The sequence below is a fragment of the Meles meles genome, chromosome 7, assembly GCF_922984935.1.
Source record: "Meles meles chromosome 7, mMelMel3.1 paternal haplotype, whole genome shotgun sequence".
Classification (NCBI taxonomy): Eukaryota; Metazoa; Chordata; class Mammalia; order Carnivora; family Mustelidae; genus Meles; species Meles meles.
The window spans coordinates 106862781-106885766 of NC_060072.1; the positions used below are offsets into that span (position 1 = coordinate 106862781).

A 22986-nucleotide genomic window follows, 5' to 3' on the forward strand; every position below is an offset into this window, starting at 1 on the left:
TAAAAGAGGTAAATATCATGTTTTGGCAGTTCAGAGAGTTGAGACAAGATACCTGGCTGAAATCAATCTGAAGACTTGCTTGGATCAACCAGGCAATATAAAGAAGGAACAAAGAAATTGCTTCTTCACCTTTTATGGTATATCCATGCCTGAATACAGTGTACATTTTGAGTAACTGTAAGTCAAGAGAGGCAGAATGTGGACAGACACACTAAAGTTAGATCAATGAACACAGGTAGGAAAAAGAATGATCTGTAATGAAAAATGTAATGACGCTTACTGGATTAGTTGTTGGCCCTAATCCAAGGACTGGTATCCTCATAAGATAAGGGAAATTAGACACAGATACACAAAGGGAAGAGAGCCGCGTGAAGACAGAGATTGGAGTGATGCTTGTATTAACCAAGGAGTATGAGGGATTGTCAGGAACCCCTGGAAGCTAGAAGACCTAGAAAGAATCCTCCCCCAGAGCCTTCAGAGAGAGAGAGAGAACAGTCTTTGTGCTCAGACTTCTAACCTCCAGAATTGTGAGAGAATACATTCCTATTGCCATTTACCCCCTACCGGCCGCCATTACGCCGAAAGTAAGGATGCTCCAGGCCCAGTTTAAATGTCCCCTTCCCAGCATCTCTCCCAACACTCCTGTCAGAATATTAGCTCCGTCTTGGCCTCTGTGCTGGTAGTGAGCTCACCCCATCACCCTGCCAATGCTAGAGTCTGTCTGTCTCTCACACCGAGCTCCTTGTGAACAGAGAACCTGTCTTACTTGTTTTTCAATTCCCAGAGTCCTGTAAATCAAAGTTAAATAAAATGCAGTCCTAAGAAAAGACCAAGAGAATTTGTTCCTCATCTAACATTTGGGAGTCAAGGGTGGCTGTAAACCTATTTTAAGCCACAAGAAAGTGAGTGAGTGTATGTGTTTCTGTGAGTGTCTCTACATACATTCTGGGTTGACAAAACCGCTAGCTTCTCTTTGGCAGATTAACTGGCTGCACTTGTCATTTTCTTGGCATCTGACTCCTATGTCAACCCTCTGTATGCTGTGTATTCCTTCTCTGGAAATAATCGCTAAAAATATGTATATATCAGACCTCAAGCATTTGTATTCTTTCTTCATTAAATCCCTTGCTTCTCACCAAATTGCACAGCCACTGAACAAAGGCTCTTGTGCTGATTACAGCGCAGCTGATAAGTGCAGGATTCTCTGTTGCCCCGGTGGAAGGACTGCAAGCTGGCTGGGATGTAAGCACTGTCACATGGATGAGAACAGTTGAAAGGATTGTAAACAAAGGGGAATGATAAATGGTTATGTTGCAAGTGGGTGGGAGGTGTTTAGTGGGGTGTTCCATGGATTGGTGATGGGCCCAGTTTCCCTTAACATCTTTATTAATGATGAGGTAGGAGGGGAAACACTAACAGCACGTTCATTAAAGGCAGGAGGATGCTAAATTGGGAGGTGTTGCAAACACCACAGAGGACAAAGAAATAGCACAAGATGGGGATGGTAGAGACAATATCGGCAAAGTAGAGAAGGACAGGACTCAGCTGGGTGACAAAGGGGACCCAGTTCCTCTAGGAGAGACCACATGATCCTCAACAAAGAAAGCGTATGGCACAGTTTTTCCCTGAAGTCATTTACTTAGGGCAAACTTTACGACCCCAATGTTTCTATAATATGATGCTTTGGTGGGAAGGGGTTGGGAAGTCTTGGGCTGGTTTAATTCTAGAAGCTTTAAAAGAGTTGATCTGCTTTTGTGAGCCATGGAAATCAGAAGCCTAAGTGGAAAACCCCACACCACTGCTGGACTTGAGAGAGAACAGAAAGACAAAAAACAGTCCCCACTGCACTATGAATAGTAATAGTCTGACTTTTAAGAGAGAGAAAATATTTCAACCCTGGGCCTTCTGGCTTCTAGTCTTAGATCTGCCATTAATTTAGTGTCATTTTTAGAAGGTTCTCTTCCTTTTCTGGGCTTGTTTCACTATCTTTTCTCCCTGACCCCTTCCCTCTCCTAGAGATGCTTAAAGAAGTGTAGTTATCAACCTCATTATGTAATTTTTAACTTGATGTATAGACACTAAGAGTTCATAAGGAAGACCTGTATGGGCCATGTGAAGGAGAGAATGTTTCCTGCCCACAGAAACAGCAGATGGAGTACTATTTACCCTTTTTTCAAAAGTCAAATGGTAAATCTGGAAGGGTAAAATAAGGCTAAAGACTTTAGAACATTAAGCTCCTCGAAGAAAGCTGTTGCATAAATAATATATTATAAGCACTTAAAATCTTACCTGCTTGCAAAATTCTCTTGAGTTCTCCCCACAGCATCCAACATAGCAAAATATTATTTCTTTCCTCATTCATTCAACACTTATTGCACACCTACGGTGTACCAAACATGATTCCTACCCTTGAGTAATGCAGGGCAATAGGAGTGACAGATAAAAATAGGAATTTATTTTAATATATTTTTCTGATTGTTATGGGGATATAATGGTGGTGATGACTCAGGTGGGTTCTTATGAGTGAATAGTTGTCTAATAAAAATAAAAGTAGGAAAGCTAGGCAATGTCAGTCAAAGGACAATGCTTGCAAAGGTATAATGATTTACAAATAAATATATCATTAATGTCATTCCCACAAATGTTGAGTAGAAATTTCTAGAAATGGTGAGTAGTTCTGTGATGTGGGAGTATAGGTTGCACAAATTAAAGTGACATAAGATGACACCAAAATAATAAAAATTTCTTAAGTGCTAGCTACTTAAGAGAGAAGCTCTTTCATGGGAGGTTTCCTGGATTGGAGGGTTTCCTGGATTGCTACACTGAGGAATGTGAACATTATCCTTTATAGAGTGGGAAAGAATACTTTTAAAGAAGGGAATAATGATACCAAAAATCTAAAACAGCAGGCCAGTCTTCCATGTTTGCTAAAACTTTTATTTAGCCAAGCCTGATTTTATGTCCTTTATGGCTAAAAGCTTGGGCTGATAAATTAGAGTGTGATATACTAAAAAAAATGATTTAATATTACCATATACAGCACTGGTAAAATATACAATCATGTACATCTTGTACTAGGAAGACCTCAACAAATTTATGAAAAGGTAGATTTTTTTATCAATTATATTCATCTCAATTCATAAAAACAAATGCATATTGAATTTGGCTTAAATGAATGTTCCACACATCAAGCTAAACCACCAACCACTCTGTTCAGATAGAATGACTTAAAATAAGCACAAAAATAAAATAATTAATTACTGTTTACACCATTTTCCCCAACTTGCATCAGAATCACTTATCTGCATAGCAGTACAAGATTATGTGATTAAATCCTAGCTGGAGAATTGGAATTTCTGACCTCCATCTCTTCTACCACCAATGTTATGACCTTGAGTATCGAGATAAAGTCCAATAACAGTTTTGGCTTTTCTTGATGTAAAGAACAACATGTTACAGTAGAAATGGAGACTTATCTCTTAACACTTCAGAAAAAAGTAGGAAGGAGTGAAGGAACGAAGGAAGGAAGGAAGGGAGGGAAAGAGAGAGGGAGGGAAAGAGAAGAGAAGAGAAAAAAAGGAAGAAAGGGGGAAGAAGGGGGAAGGAAGGGAGAAGGAAAAAAGAAAAAGAGAAAAAGAAAGAGGAAACCAGCTATAAGAGCTACTGGGCACACAGACAGTAACACAGTAAACAGTTTCTGAGTCTAGATTTTGCTTCCGAAACCAAACCAAATTAAAACACACCCCTTCTGACAACACCAGGACCTCTGTGATGCTACCCTGGGTTAAGAATATTCTCATGGAAATGTTGCCTAAGATGTTACCAAGAAGCCCAGGGGCTGCCATTACCCTGTGGCTGCAAAGACACAGAGAAAACTCTATAGATAAGCTTCTTTATCTTCTCTCTTAAGTAGCTAACACCCAATAAATTTTCATTTCACAGCAACTAAAAATATTCCGGGTCTTGGATGTTGTCTAGATTTTTAGTCGGTTACAGCTCTTGTTTACACCTTATGCTCACCAAACTGCCTTGGTCAGTATGGGTCTACATCTCATACTGTCACACACAATTTCCCAACCAAATGTAACAACTCCAGCGGATGCAAACCTCCATCCTCTGTAATGTTCAGGATGTCTCTTGGTAGCTTGCGTGCAAGATTCCGGTTTCTCTGTGACCATGCAGTCGTGTACATAATAGCCCCTTGTTACTCCATCCTTAAGTGTGGATGAATAGAAATTCTGTCTAAATAGAAGCTGTGCTATTTAAAATAGTTGAGTAGCACTTAGATGAGTAGGGCTTAGAAACTATGAATCCAGGGTAGAATTTGCTCCCTACATTAATCTGTACACTTTGCATGAAGGAAAAGGATCATGGGCTATGCCTCTAAAGCGCCCTTATACATATATGGCATTAGTCACAAAGGAATTCAGCAAAAGAGCAGGTGACTGGGAGCCTTACATCCTTGCAAATACCTTTCTGAGAGTGGATCCATGGAGTCTTAGGTAGAAGCAAATATTCTATATTTACAAAATCCAATCTATCCCTACAGTTCCTTATGTCTATTCCATTGATTCCATAGAAATAACCCTTTCCTTCACTGAGATGTTAATGACCTCTTTTTTTAAGAGTCCTTTTGATTTTGTTATGCCTTAAAGAAGGGAATTCGTATGGGAGACTAGCTCATATTTCTAGAAGAATCAAATGACAGTGATGATGTTTCTAGAGTGCCAGAAAAAATGTACTTCTCTGTTCCAAATCAGCTTTTCCCACAGGTCACTTTTCTAGAGGAGTCTGGTCTGAAACAGAGTCATACTTAGCTATTGTTTCACTGGTGGCTAGAAAAACTTAAAAATAAGCAAGAAAAGTAAATAAGAGCACAAAAATACTGCACAAGGACACACATAGAAACAGAGACTGTATTTCCAACAACAAGGTAAGAGAGCCAAACCTCTGAGATGGCAGCTTCTTTATCTTCCCTCTTCTTTTGTCTAGAGACCAGCAGGCTTCAGGTTCCATTGATTCCAGAAAAATCTAAACCTTATAGGGTCTTTCACACCTCTGAAACTGGCTTGCCTTAAATATGACTAATCTACTTTTACTCCTTAAATGGTTAGTTTATAAACTGCAAGGATCCATGGGCTTTTGTGATTTGCTACCTAAGCCAAAAGAAGCTGACATTTTATTCTACACTTTAAGTATCAAAATGCTATGGTTTGGGATTCAAAATAACAGAATCTAGATTTCCAACACAACTGTGATTCGATACTACAGAATGACAGATGTTTGGGGAATCGTATTTGTTCTCTGAGTAGTTTCAAATCTACTTTGGATCAGATCTGCTTCTGGTGCGACCAGCTGGATTTTTTAGCAAATGCAAATTTCCTGCTAGCAGGTTAGAGACACAAGAATAATCGGAATTACCATTAATCACCATAACCTAGAAGTTTTTTCATATCCAAGTGCAAAGCTGCCCAAACAACTAGTTCCTCTGAGATCTGTTTTCAAACGAAGGATCTAAATAATCTTGTCATTTCTGGACAGAATGCCAAGCTGAGTCTCCTAAGGAGGATGCAGGTGTATGGACTCCACGCCGAGTAATTCTAAATTGGCCACAAAAACACTTAGGGGCACGGAGATATGCCACATGGGCTGAGTTTGCTTTTAAAAGCCCCCTTCCCACCTACTCCCTTCCAGGCACTTCTTTGTCATCCATGTGACACATTAAGAGGAAGTGCTAATATTACACAGACGCATTAAGTCACACAAGTGGTTTGGTGCACTTTATGGGGACCTCAAAGCATTACACCACAGAGGTGTCCAGATGAAGCAAGGAGCAGACCATGTCAATACCATCTGAACCTGTGCTCTGAACATGCATTACAAAGGAATGCAATTACCCAGTCCATGCCATTAGGCAGCATTAGCCAGCATTGCCCATCACTCCTGATTAATAATTGAACTCAATCCATACAGGAGAGCTCAGGCTAGTCGGGAAGATGTCTTCTAGCGTGCATTAGAAAGGAGCACCTCCAGGGGCCTTAGAGCACTTTGTCCATTTAACAAGTCAATCTATGAACTACAGTAATCTCTTGATTATAAGAAGCTGATGATCCCACTTTTGAATGTTCCTCTGCTTTATTGTTCATCTTTCTCCCTCTTGGTATGCTGGTACCTTGACTCTGGCCGCATACTGGTTTATTATGTCCTCTGTAGTGGGTGCTCCAATGCACAACCCAAACCCGCTTCACAAGTGAATAACTCATCCCCCAGATGCCAGGAGTGCCCTCAGCTATCAGCCTTCTTTGGGAATCACCTCTAATGTGGACAATTACCTCATCCAAGGTCAAGTTCCTTCTCAAGACAGCCTCATCCAAAGATGGGTCAGCAAGAACAAGTAAAGGCTGATCCCCTTGTCCCAACTCAGCCATCCTAAGCTCAACTCGGAAGCACCATTCTGGCTTCAGAGTTCCCTACTGGGCTGGCTGAGCCGCTGTTGTGACTGCCCTGTGGCCCTACACCTCCCTCTGCTGAACCCTGCCTTCTCTCCCCTCACAGGTATAATCCCACAGCACTTCCTACCAAACATTCTGCATGGCATCTCCCCTTCCTAGTCTCTTTCCCTGGGGGACTCAACCTGCAGTGGAAAGAAATATCTATCCCTCACCTTCCATCTCCGGAAGCCACTGTAGGGTCAAATGAGATCATGTATGTGAAAGTTTCTTATAAATAAGGACAAAAAAGGAACACTTATTACACTCCTGTAACTAAGACACAATTAAATATGGGGTATTTGCATATACAGCAAACAAAAGTGCAACTTTTCTGTGGTCTGCAAGTTAAGAGTCTCAATAAAGCAGGGTGGGTCCAAGTTTTCTGAGCAACGGATTAAAATACTACTAATACTCATGCTCTACTTTAGTATATTATATCACTTAAATTTTTATTGATTTATGACAAGTCTTTGAGTCATCCAAATTTGAGGAATGTTGCCAGGTTTTGGGAGGTAAAATACCTTTTTCCAAAAAAGTATCAACATAGTTTGATATTTATGAGTCAGGCTAGTAACACTGCCGAGGCAGGTATTCCTGTTATCACTTACACTTACAAAGCATCAAACAAAGTCTTAGAGGAGTCAAGAGACACGACATGGACCCATGGACCCAAATTCTGCAAATCCAAGGGACATTTCTGGCTTAGAGCTCCATTTAGGAATGTCACTTTGTGAACAGGACCACACAACAGAAAATAAATGCTTTTTGAATTTAATGAAGTGGAAGGAACCGGCCCAGGCAGGAAGAGAACAATGTTCAGAGATGATCCACATACATACTGTCCGCCCCAGGCCACACTCTGCCACTATGAGCTTGTCCAGAGAGCAATGAAGCATAAATCCAAGCAAGAAAGAATCAGATACACAGTCACCACACTCTCTGTGGTGAGCACCCAGAGCCCAGTGGAGAATATCCTTGGATGCCCAATTTCTGCGTTTTTTTCTCCCCCTTTCATTTGAACTGCAGTTTCTTAAACTCCAAAATGGAAAACTTTATCATGATATTTTTGTGTGTTGCTTACTTAAAAGGTAGTGGTGATAAATCGTTAATATCAATTAAAAATGCTACTGCATTGGGGATAACACACCCATAATACAGTGATACCTATAGGTAGATGAGTAGAGGTCAGTGTGTGTGTGTGTGTGTGTGTGTGTGTGTGTGTACATGCAAATACACGAGCTGGGGATGGTGATAGGTATTTTCCTGGCAATAGAGATATCAGGGTTTCCAAATAAGTGATGTATGGGCACTTAATTGTACATAGGAAGGAAGGGATAATAAGGAAGAGATAAATTTCTATCTCTACATCTTTAAGTGCCCAGACTTATTCCCACCTTTGTTCTTGAAAAGTAAACACCATTGAAGTGCCAGTAAAACAACTTTAAGACTCTCAAAAAATATTATAGCATCTACGAACACCAATCCAAAAGATGATGTTCTAACAAAACAAACCCCAGATAAACTAAGAATATGAATAACAGTTTTTGAGAAAAATGAACTGCCAACAGCTGACCTCTAAAAGAAGCAGAAATATATGTGAAAAATTTACCAATCCAGTTTCAAACAGAAAAGACGAGGAAATGTATTTTCTGGAAGTGTTCAGTTTTGGGGTCTTGGAAAAGAACTCAATTATCAATGAACTATCAATGGTTAAAATTACAATTTCTTTCAAAGTAAACCATAATAAAGACTCCTTCCCAAAGGAGAGAACATCAAGAAAAATGGTTTTTGTGGAGAATCTCAGTTACCGTGTTTACTGAACTGGAGAGTTGAGCTCAATACAGTGAGGGTTAAATATCAGCCCAGGCAGAGAAACTGGGAATTGCTGTAATGGGTGAAAAGTTCAGAATTTTCATTCACGGAGCAATTGTATAATTTATGTGGAGAGTGGAAATTGCACCTAATATAAAACATCAGAAATAAATGAAATACATTTAAATGAAACTTGGCCATCTTCATTCACTTTAGAAGGCTCTGTCTTTTAAAAATGACCTTTAATCATCTTCTCTTTAGGTCAGTAGGTTTAGGACCTATGAAAATGTTATTCTTTAGATCTGAACATTAGAATTCTAGGGCTCCCCAAGGTCATCTTACCCTAAAATCGGATGAATTCCTCTTCTTCTTTGCAAGACTATAAAATCTGTGATAACAAAAAAAGTTTATCTTGCTGAACACTAGCAAAATTCTTGGATAATTTAGTCTCGAGTTTAGCAATCCAAGTCACAACTTCACTGACCACTAAGTGCATTAAATTGACCCATAACACAATTTATACAGCTTTTTAGAAACAGCATAATAGCCCATCACTTAACATTAAACAGCATTAATTGATGGGCGCACTATTTTAGTCACCATAATAACCATGAGTAATTAATGAGTGACTTAATACACTGTTTCTTGCACAACAGATGAGCCCATTTCCTAACCATTCTCTTAAAACTAAAAACTTGAAAGTCATCATGGCCAAACTTTCTGCCTTCGGGAAAGTAAAATACTATTCTCATTTTACTTGTCATACTCTTGCTGAAAACCCTTGAGAATGATAATTAAAAACAAGGATTTTACTTTTTCATGCTAAATGACCTCCTTTTGTATTTCCAGTGGGTGTCTTGGCTTGAAACACTGCTTGAATGCACAACCTGGAAACTGTTGCAGAGGACAAATACTTTTCTTCCAACATGCTAATTATGTATGCTATAAATTATTCTGTTTTTTTTAATTACCAAACCTGTGATTAAATGATGTTTAGAGTACTCAAGTACTCATCTTTATCCATTAAGAATAAACATTATTTTTAAATGTCAACAAATGTGACCTTCAGTCCTCTGGAAACTTAAAAGAAAACCATTCTGTCTTAACTAGAAATGCCCTTTACAACTAGCCAAATCCCGTGATCTTTCAAAAACTGAGATAGACATCCCATCTTTTAGGATTGACATACACACAACCTTCTCTAAGATTAAAAAATGTTTCCTTATTAATGAAGAGGGAATATTTGATGCGGTAAACCTTAGTCTCAGAGAGATTCCCTTTGAAATTCACAGAAACAGTGAAATAATGATATTGTATGGAATGAAAAAAAAAAGCAATCATCACTATAGAGATGAAGTTCCTTGGATTTCCAAACACTCTTAATACATTGAGTAATGAGCATTTTTAGAAAGATTTTATTTATTTATTTGACAGAGAGAGAGAGATCACAATCAGGCAGAGAGGCAGGCAGAGAGAGATGGGGAAGCAGATGCCCTGCTGGGCAGAGAGCCTGATGCAGGGCTTGATCCCAGGACCTAAGATCATGATCTGAGCTGAAGGCAGAGGCTTAACCCACTGAACAACCCAAGCGCCCCAGTAATTAACATTATTAATAAAAGTTGGATTTGGTCCTGAGCTCAAAACGTGATTATCCCAAGTTCAAGTCCCTACTCATTAATCATCCTCTGATTTCAATTCTGAAAAAATACATTTCAATTGGAATTAGTTTCTCCCGAAACATTCCTAAAATGCATATATTCCTTGGCACTTGAAACAACATGGAAATATGTTATCTATTTCAGCAAACATGAATATAACATGTAAATGATATTTTTTAAAAAATTATTAAAAGGTTAGAGAATGTAGCCTCTGAATGTTATTCTCTAGAAAAATGTTGCATGAACCAAAGATTCTAACAGATACTCAACTCCTTAATTATGTTAAATTCCTTGAGAACACCAAATAAAATTTCACTGCCATTTAAATCAGAGCTACTTTATCCAATCATTTTTAAAAAGCAAAGCTTGGATCACTGTAGAGATAACTTATGCATTTTTATAAAGATCTTTGTAGTATTGTGATATTCAAGAAAAGGCTATATTGACTCATGTGTGCTTGTAAGGGTTATTTTATTTTTAGCAGAGAAGTTAAGAATATTTTTTATATTTATATAATATCTCTCAGACAAGCATATGAGAAAACTTTGCAAACAACATCTTGCTTTATTTCTCAATATTCACAGGTGGAAAGAAAAAAATAGATCACACAATATTTCACACAAAATGAGGCAATGAGAAGGGATGCAAATTACTGAAGATACCTTATGGCTCCTTCTCTTATAATGCAGCAGAGTTTGCCTGTGATATTTGGGGTCTGAAGATGTAGAATAACGTTATGTCACAGGGCAAGGGAGGACCCGAACCAGAAATAGTGGCTCAGTGTTCTTTGGGGCTGAGGCATGACTACTGTCACATGCAAGATGTACTAAAGATCCTTACTGAAAAGGTCTCTCTGCCCCTCACGTCTTCAGACTCTACCATAATACTATTATTTTTTGAACAAAGCATCTGATTCCCCTGGAGTCTTCCTTTAAAGGATAGCTCCTCGTCTGGGAAGGAATCATCCAGAAGCCTCCTCCCCTTACTCCTTTGTTCCTCATTATAATGAATAATGTATCTATTCATATTTCACACTTATAGGACACATTAGCATTTACCAAACATGTTAACCTGTATCATCTCATTTAATCCACACAACCTTATGGGCTATTACGTTTCTTTCTTTCTTATTTTTTTTTTAAGATTTTATTTACTTATGACAGAGAGAGAGAATGAGAGAGGGAACACAAGCAGGGGGAGCTAGAGAGGGAAAAGCAGGTTCCCTGCTGAGCAGGAAGCCCCATGCCGGACTCGATGCAGGGCTCGATCTCAGGACCCTGGGATCATGACCTGATCGGAAGGCAGACGCTTAACACCTGAGCCACCCAGGCACCCCTATGTTTCCACTTTAGAACTGAGCAATTTAAAGACTCAAGGAGCCTACAGCCCTAAGCAAAGCCCACTGGTTTCTCTTTAGCACATGGCATTACTCTTTCAGCATTCCATCAGCTCAATAAACACTAGAGTCCCTATCATGTGCCAGCCATGGGCCATGGAATTATCAATGAACCCAGGATTGCTCCTTTCTCCCAGAGACCTGAGGCAGATCCCCTGGCCTATGAGACCAGGATAGCAATATCAGCCATATCTAATTCCCCGAGTGAAATAAAGCCATATAGTTAATGTGGAAGTGATTTGAAAACTGCAAAGAGAGCTAAATGAACTGGAGGTGTTGCTATTCACACCATCCTGGGAATGAGGGTGTCAGGTTGCCTTCAACTTGACAAAAGCTAAGGGCTGCAGGAGGTTTTGACTGTCTGATAACAGAGAAATCTATTAAGGGGCAAGGGAAGGAGGAACAGAAACAGCAAACCTTCCAGACATGATGAGATCTAAGTTCTTTATTGGGTGAACGATCTCTGGATGCTAACCAACATGAAGGCGGGGGCTCAGATATGCATCTACACAAAGCCAAAGTTAAGGGCAGGGCTGAGCAGAAACACCGTGGGATTAAAAGATACTGAAGAGAAGACCTAAATGCTCTAGAGATGGTTCAGGTCTGAAGGAACTGCCAAATTTAATGGGTTTAGAATTCAAAGCTATTACCACATCAGGAAATAAAAGGGGACATATGTTTGAATCATGGTGGTTCATCAGTTCTAAGATACCTTTTTTTTTTTTTTACTTTTTACATTTTTACATCTTTACAATTGGGATGAATCAAAACAGTGGCACATCATAACTATCCATATTCTCTCTTACAAATACGTCAAAACAGTGTATCTTAAAATTGATGGCATATTAAATTCAGTTAATTATAGGATGTTTTCAATGACGTGTTTTGAAGCCTGTTTAAAGGGCTGCTTTCCAATCAGTCAGAGTGACCATGCTGCCTTATCTGCATAGGACTCTCAATGGACGTACTGTTCAGCCTCACGGTTAATGTTTCCTCCACATTCCAGTCTGGTGGGCTCTACAAATCTAGCCTAACTGCAGGAAGTAGCAGCCAGTTTCCCTGCCCAGTGACAGAGTGGCTGGGATCAAATCGCATCAGCTCTCTCTTCTTGAGTCCTCTGATTGGCCTCCCTTAAGAACTCACTCGCCTTCTTTTTGAAATTCTGTATATAGCAAAGCTTCCATTATAGCCCTACTGGTGCAGGTACCGGAATCTGTCTGTCTGTGCTTCCAGAAGACCATTCCAAAGCTGAGCTTTGAGAAACACACTCAGGGTTGTCAAAATCCTGGCTCCTTTGCCTACACCACTGTTGTGGTTCTAGCTCTCTCTCACCTTCTCTGCCAGAGATCAGCCTGGCCTGTTTTCTGGCCACAACAGAAAAATCATGGGAAACCTATCTCACCTCATGATCTACTCTCAGTAGTGACTTCTACAGCAAAAGCAAGATTCATCTCCAAATCTTACAATTTGAACCCATCACAATGCAATGCAATTCTATCCCACCCCACGCATTTGTCAGATAACAGACACTTGTCATAAAGCATGTAACCTTGTTTGGTCTGACATAAAGAAGCTTGTATGAAATAAGATATTCAAAGTGAAGAAAAGAGAACCTCTAAATATCAGGAAGAATCAAAAGGAAATGCACCAACAAGTCACTCAAAAAAAAAATGGGAAAAAAGAAATGTTAACCACACACTGAACTATGTGGGAAAAGTCTATGTAAACAACAACTAGCAATCGCTCTGTTTTTTCACATCAAAATCGCTTCTAACACTGTATTTTAACTATCAAGTTAGTTGATGCCAGATGACAGCACTGTTCACACACACACACAAACACACACACACACACACGCACACTATCCTTTCTAAGAGGTTTAAACTGTGAATGAAAAAATACAATTTCAAATAAAAAACAACTGAAGCGAATAAATCAATTACTTTACTCCCTGGGGCCTCATTTCTTTTTTCTTTTTCTTTTTTTTTTTTTTTTTTTCCTTTTCAGAGCTTGATTTCCCACTGCTTTCATAGGCCAAACTCCAAAGGCTCCTCCTGGGGATCCTACCTGAGACCAAAGTGTAAATTTATTATCAAGATTCAACCCCAATGCATTTCCTTGCACAGGAAATATAGTACATGAGTTTCACAGAAACCTCAGATTCATGATGTTATTTAAAGATATCCCACAGGAAAAACCACCCTAAAGACCAGTTAAACAAGAGACAAATAACCAGTCAAGATAGTCCTTGATAAGATCCTTAAAAATTATCTTTAATTGATGCCAAATATGAACAGATCGTAAAGTGACAGAAGCAAGTAAAATTGCATAGATGAAAACTATGCGCTTCAGTTAGGTTCTCAATTCATAACATTCAATGTCCTCTACCTGACATATTAAACAGGGCAGGGGAAATGCACAGCAGGTGAAAATGAGACACATCCTTAACTCAGGTGTAAGCAACTGGCAAACTCAAGAAATAAAGTAGTGCTTTTTCAGCTTCAATGGTTTGTTGTCCTGATGGTGCACTTTAAATTAATACTACTCAATTTTTAGTTTTTAACCTTGGTAATACCGTATCTTTAATGTTGGAGGTATGTCATATAGAGTCCATGCTCTTGGCTTAACGGCTGTTGCCTAAACAGCTCCCAGACAGTGCACTGAAGAGAAGAAAGGTGTTTCTGCAGGTTTTGGAGAGGAGACAACTTTTGACCTGGAATATTTTGCAGGGGGTCTTTTGTGTTTTGTTTTGTTTTCTTTCCTCATACCATTTCTTCTTCTTCTCTGATTATGGTACAAAACTCTTCTATACTCCGTGAAGTCTCATGTCATAAAAAGTAAACTCCTAGTTAGCTCCTACATAAAAATCACTGGGACTAGGGCTAATCTCCTTAAAGCTAATGGTCCTGAGGTCAACAGGGCCTCACCCCTTATGTACACATTGGACTTCCCAAGAAAGTCCATGGTCAATTTGCCTGAGCAAAGACACTGGCTTTGGATCCCAAAACTTTTGAGATTTACACCTATACCCTGAATGAGTTCGCACAGTGACCCAAAGTAATGCAACAGTTTTGGTTAACAACTCAGCTCCTGCCCACTTCTTCACAAAAATGATAAGTAAGGTACATTCTTCTGAGGTTTACCTGAGTCATGCTGAACATGTTTGCATATACCCTGAAATTCCATAATATAAATATGAATATTAAGATACCACACAGTGGATGAGAAATTGCAATTCAGCTTGGGTTGTGTCTGGTTTAAAAATTTTCATTTGTTTACTTGTCTTCTTGAAATGAACAAAAACATCAAAAGATTCCACCTTTTCTTGACAAAACAGGAAAGTAAAATGGCTGTTTGGCAGTTTATATTCTTTCTAACAATTCTATACTATGGATGGTTACCACCCACCAATTCTCACCTCTCCCAGGAATGAGTTGTCCCTGGAAGAAAATGGGGAACTGCCTTCGGCTGATGTGCTCTTTCTCCTTTTTGTTCAAGGCAATCTACCAAACAAGGAATTTAATTGTAAAATTGTTAAAAAGCATGTGTTTTGAGGTCTCCTATACTAAATGGGAGGGTTAAGAAACTGTTTTTACTGACTCTTCAGATGTTAACCAATTTGAAAAACCTGTAACTCTATGCAACATAAAGAAGGCCCTTTACGGACTAAATCAAATTTCTACTTGAAGAAATCTGCTCGCTTACCATTTACATGTTTGCCTCTTTGTTTTTTGATTCTCAAGTGAGTCAAGATTATGATTTCACCTGTGCTTTGTTTCCACCACAGTGGAATCTAAATCTGATGTACAATTTCATTTTGGAGAAACGACTGTCCATCAGCCATATTCCAGAAGAATATGCCATTGGTTCATTTGATTTTGCTAGGCTAACTCACTAACACACTCCAAATGAACCTTTAATTGATAATCAGTACTCATTTCTCAAGGGGGGAGCAAGGGAAGGCTGTGCACAGATGGGGAAGGAGAGATGCAAAACCAAAAAGCTTTCCTGGCTACAATCTGACTTCTCTAAATCTGAGGACAGAGGGAATTGATGTCTTTGGTCTCTCGAATTCAGATCACGTGAGGTGAGTTAACCACTTCAGAGATGCTGGGATGGCTAACAGCCCTGGTGGGACCCAACCCTTCCACTTGCCACCCTATTGAACTAGGGCCCTGAAACACTGGAAGAGCTGAGCTATGGCTATTAGCATGTCAGAAGTCTCTCCTTCTGGAGAAAACAAGTATTCAGGACATGAGCCATGAAAGCTCAAGACCGAGGATGGGGATTCAAAGGTAAAAAGCCCACTAAAATAAAAGGAAGTAAGTAAACCAAAAGATAGTCATTCCTTAATAGGCAGTTTTGTTAAGTGCACCTTCAGGTCTACAAAAACATTTCAGCACATTACAGTGCAAGGGGTAAGAGCTTTGTCAAACTTTGCATGCCTATGCTACACAGATAATCCCTGTACTCCATTCCTACTGACTTGGTTGCAATGAGCAACAGATGGATAAGCAGCATTCATTTCCCCCCTACCACCCAACTTCATAACAACTCATCCCAGATCCCAGGCTGACAGGCTCATGCATGCAGCACTTTTTCCTGTAACATGCAGAAGAACCCGGTCCAGCGAATCTATGAGAGGTATACCAGGTAGCCAAAGCCAGTCTCATCAGTCTTGGTCCCATTTTTCTCATCCTATGACCCATCCATCCCATAGTACTGAGTGGATTATTGCTGTTGACAGAGTGCAGCGTTTCAAGTTCTGTGTGTCCTAGACCTCAAAGTCTAAAGATCTAAAAGATCAAGATATCCCCAGAAATTTGGGGGAGGTTGGCTTTTTTTTTTTTTCCCAACTGGAGACTTTTAAACAGGTAGGAGAGGAATAGCCAGGATGAGTCAAGTTTCAAAAGAGAAGGAAACATCACAGGGGAGGGTTTAATGCCCTGTGGTCAGATGCTGTGCAATCCTTGGCCCCTTGTCTTCCATGATGTTACATCAGTCTTACAGATTCACAAAAGCCGCACAGGAAAACAAAATATCCATGTTCTTTCTTTCAACTGAGTCAGCCAGCCTGGGTGTTACTCTAGCTTCTTGGTTTATTGCCTCACTGCTAGTTCTAGGATAAGGTGGGGGAAGGGCTGGAAGTAACAGGGAAGATTTCCAGAAGAAGCAGGGCAGGAATGTAAGGTGGGCAGCAGCAGGCAGCCACATGCTAAGTGCAGAATGAAGATTCCCCACCTTGGTGTCCTTAAAAAGTCTGTGAGTGCCTCTCCATTGGTGGACAGCTGCTGGGGCCCCACAGTCCTATGTTATGTGACTCTCTTTCAGCTAGACTCAGAGTCCCCATCATTCTCTGGGCTAAGTGCCTGGGGCAGCAGAAGTTAGATGCTCACCCTGTGAAGTGATTGCCAGGTGGAAAGATCATAGGAGCATCATAGAAAATATCTAAAAGGAGTGGGCCAGGAGGGAAAGCCCAGGAAAAGTTATTAAGAATTCAGTGTTCCCACATCCACGCTGATGCCTGAAAAGATCAGACAATCAGAGATTTGCAGAGTGCTCTTGCTAACAGAAGAGAAATAAGGAGCTTTGCATGCAGCACTACGCTGGACCTGAGGAAGCCTTGCAAGTCCAGAGTGGCCCTTGACAGAAAACAAATTCCCAAAAACTGAATACTGGCTTCTGGTGGAGGAGAGGGAAAAAACAAGTTCCCAGTTCATGTCCAGTTCGAAGATGGGTCTTGGGTCCCAGTTTACATCCCAGATCAGGCTGCCAAAGGGACCAAGTCCAGTGGATGGCCAGAGAGACAGCACCCTCCTGGATCTCTCCTCTCCCAGGTTTCAGATGGTGTGGTCTTCTCACAGTGGTGAAGTGAGACAGGGAGGGTGGAAAAAGCAAAAGCAAAATATCTGTGCCTCAACCCTTCCTCCCTTTTGTTACATAACATCTCAGCTGTATTAATGGAGGCACTTTCTGCAGTTCACTGTGGGTACAGGATAAAGGCACTAAGCAACTATTAAATCAATTGGTTGAGTTTCTTCAGGGAGCCTCAAGGGGAAGGCTGAAGTCTCTACAGACTTCAAATCATGACTGCAAAAAGAAATCAGCTCTGCTTTGGATGCATACAAGAGATAAACATGTTCATTTACATCCTAAGAATGCACCAAAAAACATGCAGTATTGCACCTTTTTTGTTTGTTTGTTTTGCTTGTGTTTATTTTCAGCTAGAAAGAATACTTGTTCTTAGGTGTTGCTATATATACCTTGATGACTTATTTAGTTTTCCATATAGCTTCCCTTTAAGGGATGGACATATTGGTCCTCTCTCTGCCTACACCTGTGCAGAAACCTGACATTTCCCTGAGCAAAGGCAGGAAAATCAACTGAGTGCCCCCCACCCCCCACCCCCCATTATTTCTTTTGGGTCTTCATCCCACAAACTTGTAATTTTTATGATTTAAATTTTGTTTACTGAAATCATGCATTAATTAATTCAAGGTACACCTTAATCAAATAGGCCATAATGCTGAATAAGAGAACATGCTTTGAGCTCCAAAAAGTTATTGTTCCCATCTGACTAACATATGCACTTAAATACAGTACTTTATTTACTAATAAAATAGTGAATAAATGAAGGAGTGCACTTTTGGTGAATGCAAATGAAAAAGGATGTATTTTTAGAAGAGTTGATTCCAACGTAAGCTTATCCCTTATTGTCTGAGTTCACGTTCTTGGCATGCGATTATAAAATAAATATGATCAGATTCAAACATGCTTACATTTAGTTCCGTTTGTGCTCTCTTGCAATAAGGAGGCTAAGGTTTTACATCCAGTTCTGGAGGCCAGGGTTCAGAGTGCAGGACTGGTGAGAAAAGACCTGTGTTTGGCTCACCTGCAGTTGAGGAACTTAGCAGCACTGCAGATGAATCAATTAATGTAATTCCGTTATCTTTTTCTTAGAGAAGAGTTTGGATTAGAAGGGGAATGGGGCAGAGGGAATATCCCTAAAGACCAGGACCAGTATCAGATTTATAAGGTGCTTTATGGACCAGTCTTTTTTTTTTTTATGGACCAGTCTTAAGTAATTTTGCATGTGTATGTGTGTGTGTTTTCACCTTGTCATGTACAGTTAGGTTGGTCAAAATAAAAACAACATTTGTTCATTGCCCATTTTGGCTGGTATATCATGTTACATATAATACATCAGATGCACTGTCTTAAATGTGCTGTGCAGTTTGCAAAAGTTTTATAATGGAGTCCCATGCAAACTGAAATTTTATATTTCTAAATGATCATCTGGTTTCTAGTTAAAAGAAAAAAACTAAAGAAGCCAAAGGATTAAAAATGTCTCAGTATGGGGAAGCATATGAATCTTAGTTTACCTAGACTAGCTCATGGACTGAATTGTTTTAAACCAGTTTTAGAAAATACGCTTTCTTTTCCCATTTTTTTTAATAAAATGAAAATAGCTTCTCTTTTCTTGTATCTTGAAAGCTTCTGGTTCGTCATCCTCCAAAATCCGCAATGCAACAATGCATTGACAGTTAAATAGAGCATTCAGAGACTAATTAGTAAAGTATCTACAAACAGTGATGTCAGTCACTAGGGTTTTTGTTGTTTGGTTTTTTGTTTTGTTTTGTTTTTAAGTCTTTCAAGCTACTAAGTGGGGCTTTTTTGTTTGTTTGCTTGGCTTTTTAAACATCGGTCAGTAGCTTGCTCTTATTAACGCAGTTTTGGTTAGCTGTGGTACAATTGCCAGTTCTGATATTGGCCTGTCTATAATGGGCTATGCTATTATTCATATCCTCTTCGATCTCCATGTACTCAGATTTGCTGATAGTGGAGGAACTGCGCCGACTGAGGTCACTGTCAGAGGCTAAATTAGGGGAACTAACGTGGAGCAACTGAGCCTGCTCTTCCCCCTCAGTTTCTCGGTGGTAGAAATAGTTGAAATTGGACACAATGACAGGTACGGGCAGGGCAATTGTCAGCACACCAGCGATGGCACACAAGGAGCCCACGATCTTGCCTCCAATTGTCACAGGGTACATGTCACCGTATCCTACAGTGGTCATGGACACCACCGCCCACCAGAAAGCATCGGGGATACTGGAGAAGTGCGACTCAGCTTCTTCCGCCTCGGCAAAGTACACTGCACTAGAAAACAGGATTACCCCAATGAAGAGGAAAAAGATGAGCAGCCCTAGCTCTCTCATACTAGCTTTGAGGGTCTGGCCCAGGATCTGGAGGCCCTTAGAGTGGCGGGAGAGTTTGAAGATTCTAAAAACCCTTACCAACCGGATGACCCTGAGGATGGCCAGCGAAGTGGCCTGCTCGCCCTTCTGGTTTCCCTCCTGCTCGGCTATCTCGGTGCCTAGGGTGATGAAATAGGGGATGATGGCCACAATGTCGATGAAGTTCATGATGTTTTTGAAGAAGTCTGTCTTGCTGGGGCAGGCGAAGAAGCGCACCACCAGCTCAAAGGAGAACCAGATGATGCACAGCGTTTCCACGATGAAGAAAGGGTCCGTGAAGATGTTGGAATTGTAGATAACCGTGGTGTTATCGATGCGGTGCACGGTGCCTGTGAAGTCCTTGTCATCCTTCAGCTCCGGTAGAGTCTCCAGGCAAAAGATGACAATGGAGATGAGGATGACCATGACCGAGACGATGGCGATGACCCGGGCGGGCCCCGAGCTCTCAGGATACTCAAAGAGCAGCCACACCTGGCGCTGGTATTCCTTTTCGGGCAGGGGGCGCTCCTCTTCCTTGATGAAGCCCTCGTCCTCCCGGAACTTCTCCATGGCCTCCTCGCCCAGCTCGTAAAATTTGATCTCCTCAGAGAACATGTCCAGCGGCACGTTGACCGGCCTCCGCAGGCGGCCCCCGGACTGGTAGTAGTAGAGGATGGCGTCGAAGCTGGGCCGGTTGCGGTCGAAGAAGTACTCGTTCCTCAGGGGGTCGAAGTAGCGCATGCGTTTCTTGGGGTTGCCCAGCAGCGTGTTGGGGAACTGCGCCAGGGTCTTGAGTTGCGTTTCGAAGCGCAGCCCGGAGATGTTGATCACCACGCGCTCGCAGCACTCGTGGTCGTCGTGCTCCGCCGGCCGCGGGTAGCTGCCATCCTGGGGGTGGCCCGGGGCGGCCGAAGCCTCGTCCACGTTCTCTCCAGACATCACCGTCATTGTGGAAGCAGGGCGCAGGGGTGAGAGACCAAGAGAAGGCCGGGGGTGGGAAGCAGCGGGAGAGGAGGGGTGGGGGGGACCCAAGCGCCCCCCCCACCGGAGTGCGCAGCTTCCCCACGCTCAGGGGGAAGGGCTTCAAAGCCAGCAGGTGGAGAGATCTGTGACTTCACTTCTCCTTCCCTTCCCTTCCACCCTGCCTTTCACTCAGTTTGGAATCCCCCTCGCCTGCGGCCCTGGGTGTAGCTTTTTGCCGAGCGTGGGGTGGGGGGAGGATAGGTGTATCTTCCTGCTCCGAGGTGTCTTAGCGCAGTGCCGTTCTAGCGGACCGGGCCATCACTTCGGGGGTCACCCTGTCCTCCCCTCCCTTCCGTGAGCCCTCCTAGGACCGGGTGCAGAACCAGCTCAGCAGATCCCCTCGCCTGCCACCCCCTCTGCTTCTCCTTGGCTCTCCCCCCTCCTACCCCTCTTCGCCTGCCGCCTTCTAAGCTCCCACCAGGGCGATCGATGGACGCTGCAGAGAAATAGAAAGTGATACGGGGGTAGAAAATCAGAAGCATTCAGATGGGACGGACCTACAGACACCGAAGAGCACAGACCTCTAGCTTTTTTAGAAAGCACTGGACTTTTGCTAGGGTTAGCACATATACACAGACAGACACACGCAGACACCCGAAAATCCAAGTTTGGGCTCTTCCATCCCACTTTCCCCAATGCCCGACAACCGATCTGTTTACAACTTCGTTAAACTAAAGATCGGGAAAGCGCCGAGAGACGCCGGGGGAGTTCCAGGTGCCGGGCAGCATCCCCACACCCTCGGCTTCCCCCACCCCGCGCCCCGGCCCGCGCTTCTGCAGCCCCGGACTGGGGAGCCCCCTACCTGGCGGGCCGGCTTGGCGCAGGGGCGGTGCTGAGTCGGAGGAGAGCCCCAGTCGGAATGCGGCAGGTCGCCTTTGCAGTACCCGTGCGGGAGCGGCGGCCGAAGCCGCGGCAGCATCCGAGGGGCAAAGTCGCCGCCCTCGTCCCCTCGTCCTACGCCCCTTCAGTGGGACAATCGATTGAGCGAGCCGCTTCGGCGGAAATGTCCGTTCCCTTCCCCCATTCTCACCGGTTGCCAGCAACCTAGAGACGCCGTCCTCTCGCTGGTGCAGGGAGTTCCGGAGGATGCGGGGCGGAAAAGCAAAATGCCACCCTCTCCCGAGGCTCGGAAGCAAATGACGATAAACAGCACTCTCGCCCCCTCCTAACACTATGGGAGCCCTTGATTCAATCCCAAAGGAGGCGGGCGAGCAAGAGCCTGGATCTACATGGCTCTTGGATCTCCTCCGCTTCCCGCACCCCAGCGTGGACCTCGCCGAGGCTACGCGGCGTGCGGGGAGCGGTTAGGAGCTCCGAGTGGGGCAGGGTGCGTGCGGCGGCAGGTCCGCTCGGTCCATTTCTGGGCGCTGCAAGATCAGCAGAAACCTGAGAAAGCGCCTGGAATGCGGAGCAGCGATTGGCCCACTCAGGCGTGGGTTGGGGAGGGCGGGGGAGGGCAGGAGCGAGGAGGTAGATGGAAAATATGAGGGGGTGGCTTGGCAGAGGGGGGTTGTCATTCAGTTCCCACCCTTACCAGCACAGCTTTTTCCTCCTCCTGCCAGAAAAGCCGACCACCAATCTACTTCCCTTATGGTGCACAGCCCCGCACACGCACGCTCCCTGGCCGCGACCTTCCCAAGGAATCGCACGTTGGAAATGGTCAGGTCCGACGCAATGCAGGCAGCGGTGTTCCTGGCAAAACTCCTCAGATGGGTTTGCGTTTGTGCAGTCCCACGATAATCGGCTTCTGCCGCCATGCTCTGCGTGCCATCCCGCCCCTCCCGCTGGGGTCTCTCTGCAGGGGTGACCCAGCTTGTCTCCCCTGGACTGAGAGAGATGTGCACTTTGGGGAGAGCTCTGCAGTTGAAGATCAACTGGGTTTATCTGTGTAGTGTTACTGCGAGTCAGTGGTGCTGAGTCTGTCCCCCCTTGACCTAGGATGGGAGTTGAAGTTTTCTTACGATCAGATTATTTTGAAATACGGAGAATGCGATTTGTGGGCAACCAAAGGCTTCGTAGGTTTGTGGGGTTGTCTGCCAACTTGGTGCTAATTGGAACGAATCTGAGAAGCAAGTCGCCTGCCCACCTCCCACCTACGTCCCTCCTCCCGCAGCCCCTTTTCTCGGCCTTGCGCCTCCACAAAGCCTCTTGCAAGGCTTGCAACTTCTTTGGAAAGGGTCCGCACAGAGGCGCAGGGCAACACGAGCAGGGGCGTGCATGGTGCACTCGGAGTGCGGCTACAGCTGCTCCCCCAGAGGCGCTGCGCCTCGGGGACCGCAGCACACCAGAAGGCAGCCTACAGCTCTGGTACTTCGACTGCTACGGAGTCTCCAAGGAGGACGCAAGAACCCGGAGTCGCCGCTGATTGGTTC

General features: G+C 42.9%; 1 protein-coding gene across 1 annotated transcript; it reads right to left on the reverse strand.

Moving 5' to 3' along the window:
• Positions 1-13609: 13609 nt before the first annotated feature.
• On the reverse strand, positions 13610-22002 carry KCNA1 (potassium voltage-gated channel subfamily A member 1). Its single transcript, XM_046013766.1, has 2 exons — positions 21417-22002; positions 13610-21050 (listed from the first exon to the last, which is right to left on the reverse strand). Exon 2 carries the CDS (start codon positions 20537-20539, stop codon positions 19052-19054), a length of 1488 nt encoding a protein of 495 aa, XP_045869722.1. The 5' UTR covers positions 20540-21050; positions 21417-22002; the 3' UTR covers positions 13610-19051.
• Between the last annotated feature and the right edge of the window lie 984 nt (positions 22003-22986).